The 22261-nt window shown below is 41.1% G+C and overlaps 1 protein-coding gene and 1 pseudogene across 3 annotated transcripts in view; both read right to left on the reverse strand.

The window, feature by feature from the left end:
- Positions 1 to 22261, reverse strand: part of DCAF5 (DDB1 and CUL4 associated factor 5) — a 102688-nt gene that overhangs the window by 10415 nt on the left and 70012 nt on the right. For all 3 annotated transcript variants that reach the window (XM_059182426.1, XM_059182425.1, XM_059182427.1), the window contains exon 7: positions 18763 to 18829. In XM_059182426.1, the coding sequence (XP_059038409.1) occupies positions 18763 to 18829 (67 nt within the window). The remainder of the gene's footprint in view (positions 1 to 18762; positions 18830 to 22261) is intronic.
- On the reverse strand, positions 4 to 18744 carry LOC131836728 (H/ACA ribonucleoprotein complex subunit 3-like; annotated as a pseudogene).

Raw genomic sequence — 22261 nt, forward strand, 5'->3', positions numbered from 1 at the left:
GGAAGACAGAAGGAAACAAAAATCAAATGATGAAATGGATAAAAGTAATAGGTTCCAGTAATGGCACACAAACAGCTCTGAAGTGGAGCCAAGATGTTTTATTAACTATGCCACCAGCAGAATGCTTAATCTTCAGATAAAGTTGCTATGGAAAGAGGGAAGATGAAATATTCTCTCAGCATATGTGCTCTTACCAAGAGCCTTTATTTAGCCTTTAAGCATTGCCCACGCCCACCCACTGCAATTCCATTGTCAATGAAGCCACAGCCACTTAAAACATTTCTCAAGTTTTTGATCCCCAAGATAGAACCCAAGTGTTACCTTAGAAAAGGCCAGTCATGAACAGAATGAGACTGAACTACTTGGGAACAGTTAGGCATCTGAGCCAGGGACATGCAGAACCAGAAGCATACAATTACCTAAATGCACAAAAAAATCTCGGATCCATTTGCCCTTAATTGCTAGGATGAAGGCTGCAAACAAACAAACATACAAAAGCCACTGGGAAAATAATGGAGAAAATCCTTCTGTTACCCTGATAGCAGGGAGTGCTAGGGATAAAGAAAGATTTGGACCACTTTCCTGATAGGGAGAGCCCAAGTACTAAGAATCTGAATTAGAATAAGGGGCTAAAAGACAGGATGTATGGATTAAAATCAAGAGGCCACTGATAAAAAATTACATTTTAAGGACCATCCTATAGGCTTTCTTCTTCAGTGACTGGGAAAAGCACTAGATGCTTGGAATTTATAACACAAATGAATATGTCATCATTTATAAACCTGGAATAATCTCAAAGGTTCGACTTCAATGGATCACACAAGAACACATGCACCCATGTTCTGAACAAGGTTGCTTCTGGGTAACCATCAACAGCTCAGTACACATAGGCCAACCTGTGTTCCCAGCCAACTGGCAAAATATGATGCATTTAGACACAAACAAGTTAAGTGTTCATTTATCTAAGCCGTGAATACCATCTTAGCCCCCTCACCCCAGGAGTATGGTGCCATTAGGGAACAAAGTATCAGTAGGCAGCTTCCGCTCCACATGCCTCTACTTCACTCCCAACTCTACCTTGTTTAAACCCTCATTCCAGACATTTCTCATCTCACTGTCTACAGGGACAATGACTACACAACATTCCTTCTCTAAAAATAATCTGGTTCTGGAGAAGGGGTCTTCTGCTTTTGGCCTCCTGACACAACCCCCACCCCACCCCATTTTTTTTGTTTTTGTCACAACTCCCCTTTGACTCATGGAAGATACTCCTCTTGACTGCCGTGTACATAAACATCTCTTTTATGACAATAGGAGCTTTCAGATCTGCCAACTTAACTAGCACTGGGTGCTTACTCGGTCAGTGACAAAAATGTTCTTTGCCTAAATTTTCCACCATATTTGCTGTTATTTTTAAAAGAGTTTGTTTGTTTGTTTGTTTGTGAGAGTAAGAGAGTGTCATGGCGGGGGGGCGCGGGGAGAGAAGCAGAGGGAGAAGGAAAAGCAGACTCCATGGTGAGCACAGAGCCTGATGGGGGTCTTGATCCCATGACTCAGAGATCATGACCTGAGCCGAAATCAAGAGCTGGAAGCTTAAACTGAATGAGCCACTCCAGGAACCCCTGACATTATTAATATTTGAATTATCCAGGATGGATAACCCACTTAAAGCTATCCATATGCCAACCCAACATCATCAAGTTTGCTAATAAACCATGAAGGAGAATGACTCGGGCATTCTCCTTTATGGACACATAAACATAGGGCATATGTTTTCATGGATCAGGAAAGGTTAGGGGCGCCTAGGTGGTTCAGTCGGTTAAGCTTCCAGACTCTTGATTTCAGGTCAGATCACAATCTCAGAGTTGTGAAATCAAGCTCTGCGTTGGTCTCTGCACTGCACATGGAGACTGCTTAGGAGTCTCTCTCTCCTTCTCCCTCTGCTTCTGCCTTTCCTCCTCCCCAGCTGTGCTCACCAAAAAATAAACAAACAAATAAACAAATAAAAATAAAAGGAAAGGTTAAGCACCAAAGCAGGCTGCCGTGATGGGAAACCCTACATAGCCTCAGTGTACTGGGTTCCCAGAGTGGAGTGGAAGGAAGGGAAGGTAACCTGAGCCTAGTCAAAATAAAAATAAATGAGAAAATTAAGGAAAAGAGATCTATGGGAATGTAAAACAGCTGTTCCCATACAGGGATCTTACCCTCCTCAAAGGAGTTCCCTTGTTGTTGTTGTTTTCCTATGTAAGGTTGATTCAAAAAGTAGCATTCCCGGGGCACCTGAGTGGCTCAGTCGGTTGAGCGACTGCCTTCAGCTCAAGTCATGATCCTGAAGTCCTGGGATTGAGTCCTGCATCGGGCTCCCTGCTCGGTGGGGAGTCTGCTTCTCGCTCTGACCCTCCCCCTTCTCCTGCTCTCTCTCTCTCTCAAATAAATAAATAAAATCTTAAAAAAAAAAAAAAAGTAGCATTCCCACTCATGGGTCCCTTCTGAATTCTGTGTTTCTAACATCCTACTCCTACCCATACCTGCACTGGGGTAGTCACTAGCAAAGAAACTTTGGGTTAAACCTAGTACAATCTCTTATTTAATCTTACTGCCTCCAAGAGAAGTAATTTAAGTAACTCAGAGAATTTGATAGACTTCCTCCTAGTCAAGTAAATGGCAGAATCAAGATTTGAACCAGTCTGTTTGCCCATAATGCCCCCAATATCCTTTCCACTGCACTGTAACAGCAGCCTTTAAGAGATGAAAGGATTTGAACAGGGATGGAGTCTGAAGCTCATAAAATATTTGGAAATCTTTCTGGCAGTTACCGTATGAGTCGGTTTTCTTTTTAAGCCCTCAACTTAAAAATGGGAAGGGGCAGATTTTATCCAGTGGTATCCAGAGCACAAGCTCCACTGTATCCCCCAGGACATTTCATCATATTGCCAACACTGAATAGTTCATGAGAGCTTGCACATCTAGAATGGGGGATGCAATGGCTGGACTAAAGCAGGTGCTCAGTAAGTACTTGTTGAATGGCCAGTGTTTCAGGAGAGGGCGATTCTTTTTTTCTTTTCAGGATTTTTATTTATTTATTTGCCAGAGAAAGAGCACAAGAGGGAGAGTGGCAGGCAGAGGGAGAAGCAGGCTCCCCACTGAGCAGGGAGCCCTATGCAGGACTCGATCCCAGGACCCTGAGTCATGACCTGATCCGAAGGCAGACACCTGATTGACTGAGCCACCCAGGCATCCCAGGAGAAGGCAACTGTAGAATAAGTACTACCCATAGGAGGACAGATGGAAGGTCTCATGTCTTAAAGAATCAACTACCATAGACCTAAAGCTTATCAACCAAACTGACCTTTCTGCCAAAGCTGATTTGGAATACAACTTCAGTAACTTCTGGGCCTGAAGAATAACTAAAGGGTCTCAACATCTATAAACTCAGACCATGGGAAAACTTTCTATTCTCCCATACAATGTGACCTCATCTGGTTTCTCTTCATGGCAGCAACTTTATTTATTTATTTACTTTCTCTTTCAAATCATTTAAATAAGCTTGCAATGATTCAAACTGTGGAAGGAGGATTCAAACTTGTTCCCTTAAGAGGGATGCTACCATGACTGCTTCACACAAGCATGATCAAAGGCAGTGATGAGACCAGATTCCCAAGAGCAAGGGTGGTAAGAAGGCTTCAAGGCTCAGTTTGAAGAGCTTAGTTTCACAAAGTCTCTGAGCGGTAGCAAAAGAGACATGAAATGTAAGGGACCCTCAGAGGGCGCGGTTGCTGGGTCATGAACACCTCGAAGCGTTTCTTGACGGTGATTCAGTGTTGAGAGTATTCGTCATCTGGGGAGAACTGAGCAGGATGGGCCGAGCAGGTCTGCTGTCCCACAGGGTCAGGCTTCTTCAGCATACAGACCCAGTCTCCCTGCTCGTTGAGATAATACTGGAGAAACACAACCACACCAAAGCCAGAAGTTCCAATTCTGCCCATGGCAGCAATTTTAATACAGGTCTTTCCTCCTTCTTCCTGCCCAAACTGGTAACTAGGAAATCCACAGAGCCAAGAGACTGATGGTGACAATGGCTATAGGAAGAATTATGGCTGCCATTTGTTTAAGTCATCCAAGGCTGTGTACACAGAATCCGAACAGTGAATGGGCTTCAGGGAGGCTTGATAGTCTCTCTCCTGGTTTCTGGGTTTCAAATGACTGAATACAGCTGCTACTGTACAGTTTAGGTATAATGATTATTAGAGAATAGATTTTTATCAGTCCTGGAGATTTGTATAAACCAGATTTCTTCTATCTGAAATAGCTAAAGATGCCAGTATCAGTAAAATATCAAAATAACAACGTTATCAAAAATAACAGTATATATGAGAACTTAGGGTCTCCTCTCTCCATTACTTAGCTAGACTGTACCCATCAACAGGAGGATCAAGTTGGCAAAGAGTCAGGCAGGGAATATTCTTTGCTAAGAACTATGTAAGCTACAAAATGTCCCTTCAGCTGATGATTCACAGACCTGTAACCCTCAGGCAAATAATACATTATATGTTAATTTAAAAGAAAAGTCCCTTCAGGATCATCTCTCAGACAGCCGTTAGGGGCCTGATGCAGATCAACCTCAACCCATGGTTACTGAGCTGAGTCAAGACCTCATCACTAATAATGGACACCAATAACTGAAACAGCACATACCCGGGGAAAACCACCTCATTCATTCTTCAGCTGTCATTTGTTTACCCACTTCTGTACAAACCAACGGTCATTTCTCTCAGTCATCTGTTCTGACTGGCCCACCTAACACGTTGGCATCACTCTGTAGGGTTTTTTTCTTTTTTTTTTTACAAAGCCAAAATTCTACATCTCCATCTTCCCTTTGGTTCAAATGGGAATGGGATGCTAGGGAGGTGAAGAAGGCTATAAATCCCCTTACCTATTTTCCTGCAAGGTCTTAGAAAAGCAGTGGACTATCTTACAAGATTCCGGTATCAGTGACTGACTCACTACCACAGGGGGATCCCAGGAAACAAGGGACTCAGAGAAAACACCTTACTCAGAACCCCAACAAACACCATTCTAAAATGCCAAAGCCAAGTGTCCCTCCAGAGAAGACAAGGGGGTAAGTGTATAGTCCTCATTTCCCTTCCCTTTACCTATGCTCCCCTTTCTACAACATTCAGCCAGAGATTTGTCCCCTCAGGACTTTCAAGGGTCAGGACACCACTCCCATTTCTTGACAACTTGTTACTTCTGTTCTTTGTCAATTTTATTTGCTTTAACAAAATCCTCTAAGAATGATGATGTTTTCAGCTCAAGAAGTAAAAGCAGCCAGGTTAAGATTTCTTGATACTTTAGTCTAAGGCCAGTACTCTGTTACTCAGAAATGCAAATTTATCTACTGCCATCTTAATTTCCTGCCTTCCATCAGCCCCTTCCAATCATCTGGTCCCTGTTCCGGGTCCCTTACTACCACTTTCACACTTCACCCTCCCTAATCTCAGTGTTACCCACCATTTCCCCATCCCATTCTCAGAGGGGTGTTTGTCCTACCCATTAATTAATGGAAGGGGGGAAAAAACCCAAAAACTCTGACAGCAAAATTAATACTGGTATTTTATCCAGTTGATTGATTTGGGATTTATTTTATAACAAAATACTTAACATGTCCTGTTCTGTAGCCCCAACTGCCATTGAGGACCTCTTCCCAGTAAGATTGATAAGTTGCTCTTAGATTTCTGTTTTGTTTTGTTTTGTTTAAGTTTTAACTTTTTTTAGTAATCTCTACATGGGGCTCAAACTCATGAACCTGGGATCAAGAGTTGCATACTCTTCTGACTGACCCAGCCAGGTGCCTCCTAGAACATTGTTAATGGTGATATTTAAACAAACAAACAAACAAACAAAAAACCCTTGCACTCCTGGGTGGCTCAGGTCATGATCTCAGGTTCCTGGGATTGAGCCCCAGTTAGGTTCCCTGCTCAGTGGGGAGCCTGCTTCTCCCTCTCTTCCCAGCTCATGCTCTCTCCATCTCTCTCTCTCAAATAAATAAATAAAATCTCAAAAAAAAAAAGAAAAGAAAAGAAACCCTCAATGCTCAGATAAAAATGACAGATTATGGTAAAGGAAATGCTTTTAGCATTTCATGGGCAGATCCTATCTGGTGGGCTCTAGGTTGGAATATCAAACAAAATTATGCAGAATGTATTAATAGGGCAAGATAATGAGTAAATACATAAAAGAGTGGTACCACTTTACAGGGGGAGGGGTGCAGAGAAGTTGAAAAAGGTGGCAGTGGTTACTCAAATAATAAAATGGATATCAAATCACTGTAATTACACAGTCCTTCCCTAACCTCGGAGATACCAAAGAATCCAAAGGTTTAATTCAGTCCTCATTCTACTTATGGGACCTATCAGCAATATCTGATATAGTTGCCTCCCCTTTCTTCACTGCCTTCCTAGGACCACCTTCTCATGGTTTTTCTCTTATGTAATTGGTCACTCCTTCTTGCTTTCCTTTTTGGCTGCTCTCCCCGATTCCGTAACACTGGAATGCCTTAGAGCTCAGTGGTTGCTTCCCTTCTCTTGACTAGCTATACTCACTTGTTTGCTGATCTCACCCAGTCTTGTGGCTTTAAACACTACTTATATGCAAACAAAACTCAAATTTTTATCTCTAGTTCAGAACTTCTCTTGAACTCTTGAATTTCATACCTCTATTATCCAAACTGTTCAACATCCATCTCCACCTGGATGTTTAATAAGAGACATCTCAAACTCTACCTGCTCCTCTTCTCCCCCAGTCCAATCTATCAGGAAACCATGATCAGGATTTACCTTCAAAAAACGTCTAGACTGAAACCTCTATTACCTTGATTTAAGCCACCACCACCATCACTCACCTGTATCATGGGGGACTCCTACTAGTTCTCCTCATTCCTATCCTTGGCAGCCCCATGCCCACCATCTATCCTCAATTCCACAGCCAGAGTGATACTGTTAAATTAAGTTAGATCATGTCACTCCTCTGCTCAGAATTCTCTAATGGGTCTTCTGTTTCACCCACAGTAACAGCCTAATGGGACACCCTTTGTGCCCTACTTAACCCTATTATTCCCCTCCCCCTTACTCTACCTCAAAACACAGTCTTCCTTGTTATTTCTCAAACACATGAGGCACATTCTTATTTCAGAACTTTGCATTGGGTTGACCTAAAATGTTCTTACCCCAGATTTCTGCATGGCTAACTCCCTTACCACTTTGAGGTTTTGCTCAAATGTGATCTTCTCAAAGAGGTCTTACTGAACATCCTACCTAAAAAGCTGCAATTCCCTGACCCCCCAATACCACTTCCATACCCCCTTATTCTACTCTATGTTATCATTTTCCTTAGCATTTCTAACCTATTAAACATAATCTAATTTATTGTGTTTATTGTTTATTGTAAGTTTCTCTTGGTAGAACATAAGCTCGATGATGGCAGGGGTCTTTTGATATTTAATCAAGCCTCGAACAGTGCCCAGCATGGACTAGGTTTTCAATAAATGTTTGACAAGTGAATGAAAAGATATGAGTGCATTTGACTGCAGAATATTAGTATACCGGATAAAACTCAATCTCCATTAGTGTCCCCATCATCCAATGTGTGGGGTATCCAAGTGTTTCTCCATCTTCCTTCTGACAAATTTGGATATTTTTTTTATGGCATTTTTACTATAGTAAGAGCAGAGAAATAAAGGGGCTAAAATCCTATCCATCAGTCATGGTCCTCTGGAATGCTGTTTTCCATGAAAACTTTACTGATCCTCAAAATCTCTTCAAGCCTCCCTTCATTATCTTTTTCTATGGGCCCTGGAACCCCACTTTTAAATTCAGCATGTGCATACACACACATCCCCTTTTCTCGTCTTTCTTAGACTAGAAGTTCTTTGAGGGAAAGAAAGTATTTATTCTTTCAGTCACCCATAGGGTTTTGCATAATGTCTTTTTTTTAAAGATTTTATTTATTTATTTAACAGAGATCATAAGTAAGCAGAGAGGCAGGCAGGGTGGGGGGGAAGCAGACTCCCCATTGAGCAGAGAGCCCGATGCAGGGTTCAATCCCAGGACCCTGAGATCATGACCTGAGCCACAGGTAGAGGCTTAACCCACTGAGCCACCCAGGCACATCGGGTTTTGCATATTGTCTTTTTTTTTTTTTTTTAAGATTTTATTTATTTATTTGACAGAGAGAGATGACAAGCAGGCAGAGAGGTAGGCAGAGAGAGAGGAGGAAGCAGGCTCCCTGCTTAGCAGAGAGCCCGATGCGGGGCTCGATCCCAGGACCCTGAGATCATGACCTGAGCCGAAGGCAGCGGCTTAACCCACTGAGCCACCCAGGCACTCCAGCATATTGTCTTATGTTAGGATACTCAGTAAGTGAACAGACTGAAGTAAATCCCCGTATCATTTTCTCTGGAGCAAGGCTTGAAAGAGAAGGCTAAAGCTATTATCTACCAAAATGAGGTTTGGCAGGTACCTTTTGAGGCAATTAATCTATTTCATTCTTGATACCACTGGTAGAATTAAGAGGTTCCTGTTCTGAGGGGCAAGGGACTACTTCTTTACCTTGCTATGTCTAAAAGAGTTGTCCAAATAACCTGAGTAATTCCAAAAGGCCTGAGTGAACATCCCCTGTGTCTCTAAGTTTCAAACCACAAGAATTAAATCAGAGTAGGGAGGGGCGCTTTGGGTGGCTCAGTCAGTTAAGTGTCTGGGGATCAAGTCCCCATATCAGGCTTCCTGCTCAGGGGGGAGCTTGCTTCTCCCTCTCCCTCTGCCACTCCACCTACTTCTAATCTCTTTCTCTGTGTCAAATAAATAAATAAAATTCTTAAAAAAAGAAAATGATTAAATCAGGGTAGTGACAATACAGAGAGTGTTGGATGCCTCCTAAGGAATCACATAACTACCTAAGACTTAAAGAAAAAAAAAAAAAAAGTCCAATGGGGACAGTCAATGCTCAGTTAAAGCTCAAAGAGCTCCACAGGCAGCAGTGCTTAACTGCACAAAAAGTAAATTATACTAGTTCTTCTTTGATCATCTGTATATCACATGTGTTTATAACCAACTACTTGTGACCAATTAAAAACAGTTGTTCTTCCAGGCATAAGGGAGGGGGGAAAAAAGGCAGATGCCCAGGCCTAACTCACTGAGAGTGAAGACAGGTCTAGAAAAAGGAGGAGACACAGAGCACACACACATGTGCAGGCCCATGAAAATGCATTTACAGCTGTTTCCATTGGCCTGCTGGCAGTGGGGGTGGCTGCAGTGACTGGGCAGTGAAACTGCATGTTTTCCCCTCTGTTCAGGGAAAAATCTGTTACAGAACCTTACCCCTCTTCAACTACCAATGAATCAAGAGCAGCCTTGATGCAACAACTCAACCAGCCATTCCTGAGGGAGAGGAAGACAAAGTCTTGGACTCTAAGGAGTTTTTCAGAGAAGAGTCCAAAGGGAGAAAGCTTTCTTCCGGAGGAGTAACAGTCATGGCAGAGCAGCTGCTAAACACCCTCACCGGCACCCTCAGGAGGTGGATGTTATTACGCTGGCTGTACTGTTGATAGCACTAATGTTCTTGTCTTACAGATGAAGAAATAAGTTTGGCAAGATTAAACAATTTTTCCGAAGCAGAAACTAGACGAATGGATCAGGAGTTAAATGCAGGCCTACCAACTCTATTACATTATGTTTCTTTCCATAAACAGGAAGGTCTTCACATAGAAGCAGATCTCAAGGGAAACAAGTCTTATCTGTAAAAACCTTAAAGCCCTTTCCAACAAGAATTAGGGGAAAGGGAAGGAGAAGATAATAAGAAGATTTTCCAGAGACACCCACATGTTGCCAAATTCATTACTTCCATACCTAAGTTACTAGGGAGCAAATGCTTTGGAAATTACGGATCTGTGGACGACGATCCTACTCTACAAGGCAGTAACAACGTCTTATATTTGAAAACACACATTTTTCAGAAAGCTCCCGAGACTGTTAAATCATTTCGTGATATGAGGACTTGGGAGGGGAAGGGTTTTTACAGCAGAAACTAAAGCTCAGACAATTGCTGTTACATAACTTGCCTAGAATCACTCCATCAGCTAGTTAGTGGCAGCACTGGACTGGAATCCAGGTATGATTTTGAGCCTAATGCTCTTTCCAATATATCACACTGGCTCTATACATAATTGCTGGTCTGTTTATTTTATCTTCAGAATCACCACATTAAAACAGATGCTCTTCCTACATACTTGAGAGGTGTAAAACATTCTGATGGGCTTTTTCTTTGCCACAGCCAAATTCCCAGTTCTAGTCCTTTAATTTTTGGAGAGGTTTTTAGAAAATGAGTTATTATTTGACATCAACTGAAAACCTGAGCCTAACCTTGCCAGGTATTAAGTTTTATGGTGGTTATTAGCTCTCATATCTCAAAATGATTTCCTGGGGCACCTGGGTGGCTCAGTGGGTTAAGCTTCTGCCTTCGGCTTGTGTCATGACCTCAGGATCCTGGGATAGAGCCCTACATCAGGCTCTCTGCTCAGCGGGGAGCCTGCTCCCCCCCAACCCTCTCTGACTCCCTACTGCCTACTGTGATCTCTCTCTTTCAAATAAAATCTTAAAAAAAAAAGATTTCCTTAGCTTACAATGAAGCCCTATGCAAATTACTTAAGAGATTAAGAGTTTATACTGTTTATATAATAAATACATTTCATCTCTTTTGAGTTTGGCACTGCAATTCCCCAGTGACTTTCTGTCTTTCTGAACAGGAGAGTAGAGAAAAAAAGAATGTCCTTGCTTTTGGCTAATGCTCAGGACTGCTCTCCGTCTAGTTTTCTCAGCATCTGGTATGCACTGTGAAGCACAGAGCAGGTCTGCAATAAATGCTGATGGCCCGTTGGACCATTAAGGCATAGAACAGCAAGGCTGCTTCCCCATATTAGCCTGCCTTAGTATCTTCTGTTCAACAAGCATGCAGGCATGCACTGAGAGAACAAACTCAGCCTCGTCCCATATTTTGATTAAATCAAAGAGGAGACAGATTCGAGTAAGGATTTCCCCACGGATTTCCCCACAGACTTTTTGTCATCTAAGCATTCAAAGCTAGAACCCAAGGGCCACATCTAGTCCTCATATGTCTGGCTTGCCAAACACTGCTGAGTATTTTTAAAATTATGAATTGTCAACATTTAAATATAGAGACGTTACATATAAAAATGAGAGGGGCTAAGTATCCCAGAAGCCAGGCTTAAGAGTAGGGCCAGAACCAGGGGGAATTAAAAGCCTGTATAAAGAGCAGTTACACCATTATACTCCTCCTCTGAGCACATATGGCCAGGTAGCTCCCCATTCCCCAACAGGCAGAGACCTAGGGGTTGCAAGCTGAAGTCAACCTAAAGAGGTTATGGACTGGAGACACCAGGTGCAGTGGAGGGTGGGATCAAGCAGAAATCTGTGCATAGACCTGTGAGATTCACAGCTCCATTCCCTTATTTGGCTCTTAGAGTCATGGCTCAAATGCCAGGCAAATATCCTGCAGATCCTAGATAAAGATTCCCTTCTGGAAAGGTAGCTGATTTCAAGAGTAGAAAGGCAACAGAGAATGTCCAAAACTGAAAATTCAAAGATAGCATGAATTATAGGAAGAGAAAGGAACTGTTGCATTTTAAAAAAATAAGTTTTGTAATATCTTAATTTGATTAAAAATTATATACCTGTATTATTTTGATAACAAGAAGTACTTAATTATAAAAACTGTGAAAGTTATAAAAAAAGATTAAAAAGAACAGAAAGAAAAAGGAAAGCTATATTAACAAAGGAAAAGAATGTGGGTGGGTCGTCAGAAGAGTGGCAGGAAGGTTGAATTCCCCAAATGAGCCAAGGTTTATGAAAAATAATCACAAAAGGTGCTTAGTTACATGCAGAACAAGATGACGATCAAAGAGACAGACTTACTGTGATACCCTGATGATGTAATGTGGAATAGTAATAAAGAGAAAACAAACCCCTCAATTACGAGTTAGTGAATCCAACAAGAAAGACAAGCAATCATAAGGTCCTGTTCTTTGTCTTGTGTACAAAGAAATCCAAGCATCAAATAAAGAATGGGGATCCAGGACCAACGACAGCCCATGTAGACACCATGGGGGCCCCTAGCCAACTCTAAGTTTGAGCAGATCACAGGTTCTGTGACCTCCAAAAACAGTTTATGTGATCTTGAGTGTACTTCCTGAAACACCCTGCAACACACTTAATATCAAGGAGCCAAGATTTTCCTCTGGTCTAGCCAGGCTTCATCTGCTGAGCTTATTTAGTTAATCCTTAAACAAAGGTAGAACAAATCTGGAGGAGAGAAATCAGTACGGTAAAGAAACATAAAATCATTTCTTTTGGGGTGCCTGGGAGGCTCAGTGGGTTAAGCCTCTGTCTTCAGCTCAGGTCATGATCTCAGGGTCCTGGGATCAAGCCCCGCATCAGGCTTTCTGCTCAGCAGGAATCCTGCTTCCCTCCCTCCTCTCTGCCTGCCTCTCTGCCTACTTGTGATCTCTTTCTGTCAAATGAATAAATAAAAATTTTTAAAAAATCATTTCTTTGAGAAAATGCAAAACTGAACATCGGGGCGGGGGTGGGCCGAAGATGCTAGCTCTGGAGAGATCTAGAAGAGGACAGGAAAGCTACCTTCAAATGAGCAAAAGGCTACAAAGAGGAAGAGAGGCCATTCTCAGTAAGACAGCATTCAACTCCCGGGAAACAGAGTAAGACTTACGGAAGAACTTTCTAATTGCTGGAGTTACCCTGGAGCAACAAGCACTTTATTATGCTGGACATCCTGGCATAGATTTAAGTCACTCCTCAATAAAAGTGTACTTTACACATGTAAGTTGAAACTCAAGAAAAAAATTATTGTCGGGGTGGGTACGTGAACAGAAAATTTTATAGTCAAATACCCCTGTAGTATCCATGAGAATGAATGCCAGGATGACTTGTTTTCATGTTTAGTTGAGAAAATTGTATTTTTATTGTGATTTATTCTTTGACCCACACATATTTCCAAATTTGTTTCATCATTGAGAAATTAAAAAGATACAGAAAACAGCACAAGAAGTGGAGCTTAATAAAGTTTTTTAAGGTGAACACTATTATAACTGACATTCAAGTCAAAAAATGGCATTTTTTCTGTCCATTTCCATGCCTCATGTGCCTCATTTCAATTACAACCCTTTTCCTCCCATGAAATCGGCTATTAGCCAATCTCCACTGATCTTTATATTAATCACCTCCCTGCATTTTTAATGATTTTATTCATCCAAGTGTGCATTTCTAAATAGTTTCATCTGGTTTTTGTTTTAATATGTCATTTATGTTTCCTTTTTTTTTTTTTTAAGATTTTATTTATTTATTTGACAGAGATCACGAGTAGGCAGAGAGGCAGGCGGGGCGGGGCGGAAGCAGGCTCCCTGCTGAGCAGAGAGCCCAATGTGGGGCTCGATCCCAGAACCCTGGGATCATGACCCGAGCCGAAGGCAGAGGCTTTAACCCACTGAGCCACCAAGCACCCCATCATTTATGTTTCTTATACAATAGGCTTCTTCCTGTCCATCCTTTCCTTTTTTCAGTAGGATGTATTTACTAGAGAAAATGGGCCCTTTGACCTAACGTTTCTAAACTCTGGATTTTGTGGACTGTAAGCTCACAATGTAGTACAATATGTTCCTCTGTCCTCTGTGCTTCCTGCAAACTGAAAGCTGGATCCTGAGGTTTTATTCAGAGTTGTTTTATTTGGCAAGCCTATCAGTAGTATTGTGTTCTTTTTATCAGAAGGCACATAATGTCTAATTGCCTTTCTTATTAAGATGTTGCACACCTGTCACTCCTCAGTATTTAGATGCATTAATTCACTGAGGGCTGTGAAGCAATTGCATTAAAATTCTGTAATTTCTTTTTTAAAAGTATATTTATTAAACCTACATTTTTGGTAGATATTTTCCCTGGATATAGAATTTTAGGTTGGCAGGTTTTAATTCTCTAAGCGCCTAAGAGATATCATTCTATTATATTCTGGTTTCCATAATTTGGCCATCACTCTTACTGTTGCTCATTTACAGGTAATTTGTATATTCTCTCAGGTTGCTTTTGGGCTTTTTCTCATTATCTTTTGTCTCTAATAGTCTGACGTATGATGTGCCTAAGTGTATTGTATTTATCCTGTTTGTGGTTACTGAGTTTCTTGAATCTGAGAATTAGTCTATTTCATTTGTTTTAGAAAATTCTTCTAGCTATTGTCTCTTCATATATTGCTTCTGCTTCATTTTCTCTCTCTTATCCTCCTGGGACTTCAATTTCATCTATGCTGAATCATCTGTGCACCTCTTATCTCTTACACTGTGCTCTTTCTGTTCTCTGTTCCCATTGTCCTTTGATAGCTTTTATTAACCTGCCTTTTATTCACCAAGCCTGTCCACTCACTGCAGGTTAAACCCGCCCAATAAAGTCTTAGTTTTAGATACAGTTTTCAGTTTTATAATGTCTATGTGATTTTCTAAATAGATTACAATTCTCCACTGAAATTCTCCATCTTTTTTTTCTATTTTGTTTGTTTATAACATTTGAAGTCCTTATCTGTTAACTTCAATATATGGATAATACTGTGGATGGCTCCTATCGATTATTTTTTCACTCTTGATTACTAGCCACATTTTCATGCCTCATTATTTGTTATCATATGCTAGACATGGAGTATAAAAAAACCATAGAGACTGCTATGGACTAAATTATCTCCCCCAAAACATATGCTGAAGCCCTAAATCCTAATTTGACTGTATTTGGAGATAGGGCCTTTAAGGAAGTAATTAAGGTTAAATGAAGTTATAATCCAATGAGACCAGTATCCTCCTAAGAAAAAGGGACACCAGTGATGTATGTGCACAGAGAAAAGGTCATGTGAGCGCGCAGTGAGAAGGTGGTCATTTGCAAGCCAAGGAGAAAGGCCTCAGGAGAAATCAAACTTGCCGGCACCTTTCTCTTGGACTTCTAAGCTCCAGAACTGTGAAAAGATGTATTTTTGTGGTTTAAGTCGCCCATTTTGTGGGATTTTGTTATCGCAGTCCTAGCAGACGAACACACAGACCAAAGCTGATTTCCTCCTTATGGCATTCCCCATTCTACTCTTGAGAAAATAAAGTAAGGGCTTGATCAACCTCAATCTAATCGGGAGGAACCAGTTCAGTGCTGGGTTGCTTCTTTAGTAAGAATACATCTACTTCTGGCTTCAGATATCTCAAGTCAAGACCTAGAGTGTGCTTGTTGCAGGTGCCTTTCTCAAACTGTGGTCTGTGTCCTAAGCACCAGGAGATTACGGGATAGTTCACTGATCCTTCCTGGTCCAGCCCATCCTTGAGTGTAAGCCTTTTGGGCCTTTTTTTTTTTTATTATTTTTTCAAATTAATCTCTATGTCCAATGTGGGGCTTGAACGCACAACCATAAGATCAAGAGCTGCAGCTCTACAGACTGAGCCAGCCAGGCGCCCCACCTCTTGGGCTTTTAATGGAGAGTCTGGCAAGTCTCTGTTGTTCTCTGCTCTGAATGTTCTGTCCCTTAGAGATTTTAAGCTTAGCTCTTTATCCTCCTTTCCCAGGTATGCTCTGGCAAAAGCTCCATAGAGCAGGCCCCTCCCATGGCGGGGTGCAAGGGGGGGTGGGCGGTGCTTTGTCTTCAAAATACTGTGTTAAGGTGGGACCCACCTGCATTCCGCCTCTCAGGGCCAGTCCCATAGTTCCCAGGACAACCCTAGCACTCAGCAAATGTCCTACAGGGAAGATTGGCCATGGGATTGGGGCACCTCTAGATTCTGTCATATCAACCCACGTGACCAGAGCAAATTCTGATTTCTTCTGTGGTGGCCCAATCTGCAGGCTCTGTGCACATGCCCCAGGACAGACGAGGGGCAGCACCTGTGGGTGGGCTAGAAGGGCTCTGCCTTCTTCAGAACTTGAGTGTTTCTAGCACACTTTGTTGCCACAGACACCTTTATGGCTTTTGTGACTATTGTAGTTACTGTGCAGTGGGAGCCACCACTGTATACTCTGTGGGATCTGAAGCCCTACAAGTAATTTTTTTTTAATTAAAAAAAATTTTTTTTAAAGATTTTATTTATTTGACACAGAGAGTGATCAAAAGTAGGCAGAGAGGGTGAACCAGGCTCCCCGCCGAGCAGAGTGTGTAGGCCTCGATTCCAGGACCCTCAGATCATGATCTGAGCTGAAGACAGAGGCTTTAACCTTTAACCCACTGAGCCACCCAGGCGCCCAAGCACTTTTTTTTTTTTTAAAGATTTTATTTATTTATTTGGCAGAGAGAAAGAGATCACAAGTAGGTAGATAGGAGGGCAGAGAGTGGGGGAGGCAGGTTCCCTGAGGAGCACAGAGCCCGATGTGGGGCTTGATCCCAGGACCCTGAGATCATGACCTGAGCCAAAGGCAGAGGCTTTTAACCTACTGAGCCCCTAGGCACCCCTACAAGTACCTTTTAAATTTATTTTTTATTTTTTATTTTATTTATTTATTTTTTTAAATTTTATTTATCTACTTGACAGAAAGAGAGATCACAAGTAGGAGAGAGGCAGGCAGGGGGGGTGGAGGCAGGCTCCCCGGTGAGCAGAGAGCCCAATGCGGGGCTCAATCCCAGCACCCTGAGACCATGATCCAAGCTGAAGGCAGAGGCCCAACCCACTGAGCCACCCAGGTGCCCCTACAAGTACTTTTTTAATAGAAATTTTACATCATTCGTTTTTCCTCCTTGAAATAGTATTTCCACATTACCTATTCCCACCCCCTGCCCCCAGACATTTCAGCCTAATATATTTTTGCACCTTGGAGGTTTCTAACTCTTAGAGCAAATGGTTGGAAATTTATGGAGTATTTTTGGTTTCCTGGGTTTTGTTTTTGTATTCTAAAGTGAAAGAAGAGGAAAGGGGCAGTGGGAAAGGAGAATGGGTACTTTCCTAGGAATACTGATTTTATGAAAGAAAACATATAGAATTTGAGAATCTAGAAATGGAATACCTTTAAAGCAGCTGTGCCTAGAATACCCTTGGAAAGTCTGGGTATCCATTTCCCAGTTTTAATATTGGAATCCTAAGTCAGCTATCAGATCCCTGCTGACCCGAAGACTGCATAGTCATCTATACTTAAAAAGTCAGTCCACTGTGGCCCATACCTAAATCAGTACAAAAATAAGCTGGGAGAGGAAAAAAATCTGTAATACTATTGTTAATTCTTCCCTATTCTCTCTTTATACAAACATGAAAAAGATTCCAGAGAACAGCTTAGGGGAAGGGGGCTATCCATTTTTTATTTTAAAAAATCACATTGACTTGGGCGCCTGGGTGGCTCAGTGGGTTAAGCCTCTGCCTTCAGCTCAGGTCATGATCTCAGGGTCCTGGGATCGAGCCCCACATCAGGTTCCCTGCTCAGTGGGGAGCCTGCTCCACCCCCCCCCCCCAGCCTGCATCTCTGCCTACTTGTGATCTCTCTCTGCCAAATAAATAAATACAATCTTTAAAAAAAAATCACACTGACTTAATAATTAAAAGCTTTTTAAGATCAGGTAAAAGATATAATTAAGCCCAAAGATTAATCCTCAGATAATCAATCTATAAGACCAGGGGGTGGAGACATAATAGTCTAATGCTAGAATATCACTTCTGTTCAGCTAGACCGCTGCTGTCTCATCTGGTTGTGCTTCACAAGTAAGCTGCTTCACTCATGCTTTCTAAATTCCAGAAGGAAAAAAAGGTCTTTTGCAAATTGTTTAGTAACCAGACCACAGTAATAGGATGGTTACATCAAAAGTGGGCTTCAACAAGTTTTGAAAGGCAGACATTTGGTAACAATATTGTTAATTCAGCAACAAGCAAACCAAAAACTTCCCTAAACACTGAGGACTAGACAAATTTTAGGTAATAAACTTGGCATAATCCTCTATTACTTTCCTAATGGCCATTTTCCAGTTTGATGCCATGTATCACCTGGAGCAGATGGCTATATTGAGCTGTCCTGAGGATAAAAAACAGACATTTTTCTACCAGTAGGAAGCAACCAGTGGAAGACTGAACTGAGTACGTGAAGACACCATTATCAAGAATGAAGAATAATCCATGATGTTTGAAAGCTCAGATGGCCTAGATCCAAATTCATGGAAAGCTGCAGGCATTTTTCAGAATACATCTAGAGAAATGCAAAACTATTTCTTTCTAAATTTCTTTGATATCTGGGATCAGCCAAACCCCAGGGCCTGAACTTGTCCATCAACAAAGAAAGTTACCCTTTAGTTACCATCAGCAAGGAGGCCAAAGGAAAGGAAAAGACCCTAGAAAAATAAACAAGAATATGCAGATGGATAAAAAGAGAAAGCAAGATAAAAATATTCCAGGGGTGAAATAGGAGCAAGGAAAATGGACATAATGGAGATCTATGAAGTCTAAAGAAAGTTCTTGGGAAGAAATATGAGCATCACTAAGTCAATAAGGATCTGTCTGTATGAGGTTATAGTGAAATCTGGCTTCTACTTTTTTATGTTTAAATTTCCCTTGGTCACTTTTCTGATAAACTTACTATATTAAAAGAGAAATATCATCCTATTTCTACAGATCACTCCCTTCAGGGCACAACATATGCCAAAGGTCAATCAACAGAGCCAACATTAGCAGTAGGTTCATGCTAGGGATATACTTACCTGCTTCTGGATCTGCAGGAATTCTCCACATGTACAGGTTGAAGTCATCAGAGCCTGAAAGGATATACTGTTGGGATAAAAAAAAAAATACACATTTATTATTTATATCTTGACTGATAAAATATCTACATCTATCTACCTATCTATATAGAGAAAGATTTTTTAAAAAATAAATGAGACAAATGGGCAAATATTCGTAAGGCATCACACAGCAAATACCCTCTTTAATGTTATTTGCCAATTAAAAGGTTCACTGGCTGAAACTCAGCAATAAACCAAAACAACCTAATTCCAAAATGGGTAAAGGACTTGAACAGCTATTTCTCCAAAGAAAATATATAAATGCCTAATAAGTACATGTAAAGATGCTCAGCATCACTAATCATTAGGAAAATGAAAAAATCACAATGAGATACCATTTCAAAGTCATTGGGATGGCTAATACCAAAAAAAAACAAAACACACACACACACACACACGAAAAGTAACAAAATAAAACAAAACAAAAAAACAGAAAACAAGTGTTGGCAAGGATGTGGTGAAATTGAATCCCTGCGCATTGTTGGTGGGAATATTAAATGGTGCAAACACTATGGAATACAGTACAGAGGTTCCTCAAAAAGTTAAACATAGGGGCGCCTGCGTGGCTCAGTAGGTTAAAGCCTCTGCCTTCAGCTCAGGTCATGGTCCCAGGGTCCTGGGATCGAGCCCTCCATCGGGCTCTCTGCTCAGCAGGGAGCCTACTTTCTCCCCTCTCTCTCTGCCTGCCTCTTTGCCTACTTGTGATCTCTGTCAAATTAAAAAAAAAAAAAAAAAAGTTAAACATAGGGGCACCTAGGTGGCTCAGTGGGTTAAAGCCTCTGCCTCCAGCTCACTTTATGATCTTGGGGTCCTGGGATCAAGCCCCACATCAGGCTCTCCGCTCAGTAGGCAGCCTGCTTATCCCCCCCCCCCCCACTGCCTGTCACTCTGCCTGCTTGTGATCTCTCTCTCTGTCAAATAAATAAATAAAATATTAAAAAAAAAAAAGTTAAACACAGAACTACCATATGACCCAGAAATTCCACTCCTAGGTGTATGTTAAAGAACTCAAAGCAGGGACTTGAGCTATCTGTACACCAATATTCATAAAAGAATGCCTACAACAGCCAAATGTGGAACCCAAATGTCCATCGATGGATGAATGAATAAATAAAATTAGGTATACACATATAACAGACTATTATTTAGCCTTAAAAAGGAAATTCTGACCTGTGCTACAATATGGATGAATCCTAAATGCATTATGCTAAGTGAAATAAGCCAGATACAAAAAGACAAATATTGTATGGTTCAACAAATATTGTATGGTTCACCCTAGGTGCCTAGGGTACTCAAATTCATAGAGATAGAAAGTAGAATGGTAGTTGCCAAGGACTAGGGGGAGGAAGGACAGGAGAATTGCTGCTTAATGGGTATGGAGTTTCAGTTTAGGAGGATGAAAAAGTTCTAGAAATGGATGGTGGTGATGGCTATACAACAATCTGAATGCAGCTAATGCCACAGAACAGCACACTTAAAAATGATTATAATGGAAGGTTTTGTTGTATATATACATATATTTAAGTTTTGTATTATTAAAGCATAGTTGACCTACAATACTATACTACTTTCAGGTGTACAACATAATGTTTTGACATTTCTACATATTATTCAACGTTCACCATGATAAGTGTAGTTACCATCTGTCACCACACACTATCACATTATTATTGACTATATTATCCCTATGCTATACTTTGCAAATCCGTGACTTACTTATAACCGGAAGTGTGTGCCTTTTAATCCCCTTCACCTATTCCACATCTCCCTAACCCCACCTTCCCTCTGACAACCACCAGTTTGTCTTTCTCTAAGATTTGTCTTTCTCTGTCTGACTGATATCACTTAATATAATAACACTCTAGGTCCATGCACATTGTTGCAAATGGCAAGATCTCATTATTTTTTTATGGTAAATATTTCATACATATATATATATACACATACATATATATATATATACACACATGTGTGTGTATGTATACACTTGTATACACTCATGTATTCACTCATGTATGTGTACACACACACATACACAATCTTCTTAATCCATTCATCTATTGATGCACACTTGGGTTGCTTCCATAGCTTAGCTACCATAAATAATGCTGCAAAAAACACAGGGGTGAATGTATCTCTTCAAATTAGTATTTTCATTTTCTTTGGACAAATACCCAGTAGTGGAATTACTGCATCATAGGGTAGTTCTATTTTTAATTTTTCCAGGTGCCTCCATACAGTCTATATAGTGATTGCTATGTTATGTATATTTTATCACAATTTTTCAAAAACACTTCTAATGCAGAACAAAAAAATTAGGAGCTTCCCAGAGATCTTTTTCCAAGTGTAAGCATCCTGAACGTCCCTGCTGTCAACGGACATCTTTGAACAGGAAGCCATCACCACACAGCCATGAGTTAGTGCTACAATCATAAGCAATCCCCATCTACGTGGCAGTTTCAAACTACTTGATCTCAGATAGGACACTGAACCAGACTGATTTTAATGAGGACTTATAAAAGCATTGTCTAACAGCAACAAGTCAGCAACCCTGACAGCTCATTTATTTGCAAAGATTAACAAAAGTATACTGCTTTAAGCTGAAGTCAGCACTACTTTCTGCCTTTTGGCATCATCCCCTTATTTCCTAGAAAAAGAAGGGCCTATAGTTTTGTTTTCTTCTTCTTTTTTTAAAAAGAGGCACGGAGGGGAGAGGCAAAGGGTGAGAGAGAGAGAAGCTTAAGCAGGTTGCAAGCCCAGCACAGAGCCTAATGTGGGGGCTCCATCTCACAACACTGAGATTGTGACTTGAGCTAAAATCAAGAGTTGAACACTTAACTGACTGAGCCATCCAGACCACCAGGGCCTACAGTTTTCTACAGAAAACTTGACTTAAAAATGACACTGAACAATTCCAAAAACTGTGAAGTTCAACTGACACACAACTTCATGCCTTATGTAAATACTTTACAATAATTAAAAAATCAATTCACCAGTCCTCAAAATACTTGTAAGAAAGTGAGAAAGGAGGCAGAGAAAGGCATGTTTAAAGATAAAGAAAATGTTATCCATAGGGGTTAGGTGATTTAGCTCAGGGCACAGTGGAAAAAGAAAATGGGCCCAATTTCCTCACTTGGTAGCTCTCTATTATTTTCTGAATGTTTGTGTTCGCCACCAAATATACATTTTGGAATCCTAATGCCCAATGTGATGGTATCAGGAGGTGTGGCCTTTGGGAGGTGATTAGGGAATAGGGTAGAGCCTTCATGAAAAGAATTAGCAGTCTTAATAAGAGACCCAACAAGGCCGCCTGGGTTGCTTGGTCAGTTAAGCAACTGCCTTTAACTCAGGTCATGATCCTAGGGTCCTGGGATCGAGCCCTGCGCTGGGCTCCCTGCTTGGTGGGGAGTCTGCTTCT

The sequence above is a fragment of the Mustela lutreola genome, chromosome 7, assembly GCF_030435805.1.
Source record: "Mustela lutreola isolate mMusLut2 chromosome 7, mMusLut2.pri, whole genome shotgun sequence".
Taxonomy (NCBI): domain Eukaryota; kingdom Metazoa; phylum Chordata; class Mammalia; order Carnivora; family Mustelidae; genus Mustela; species Mustela lutreola.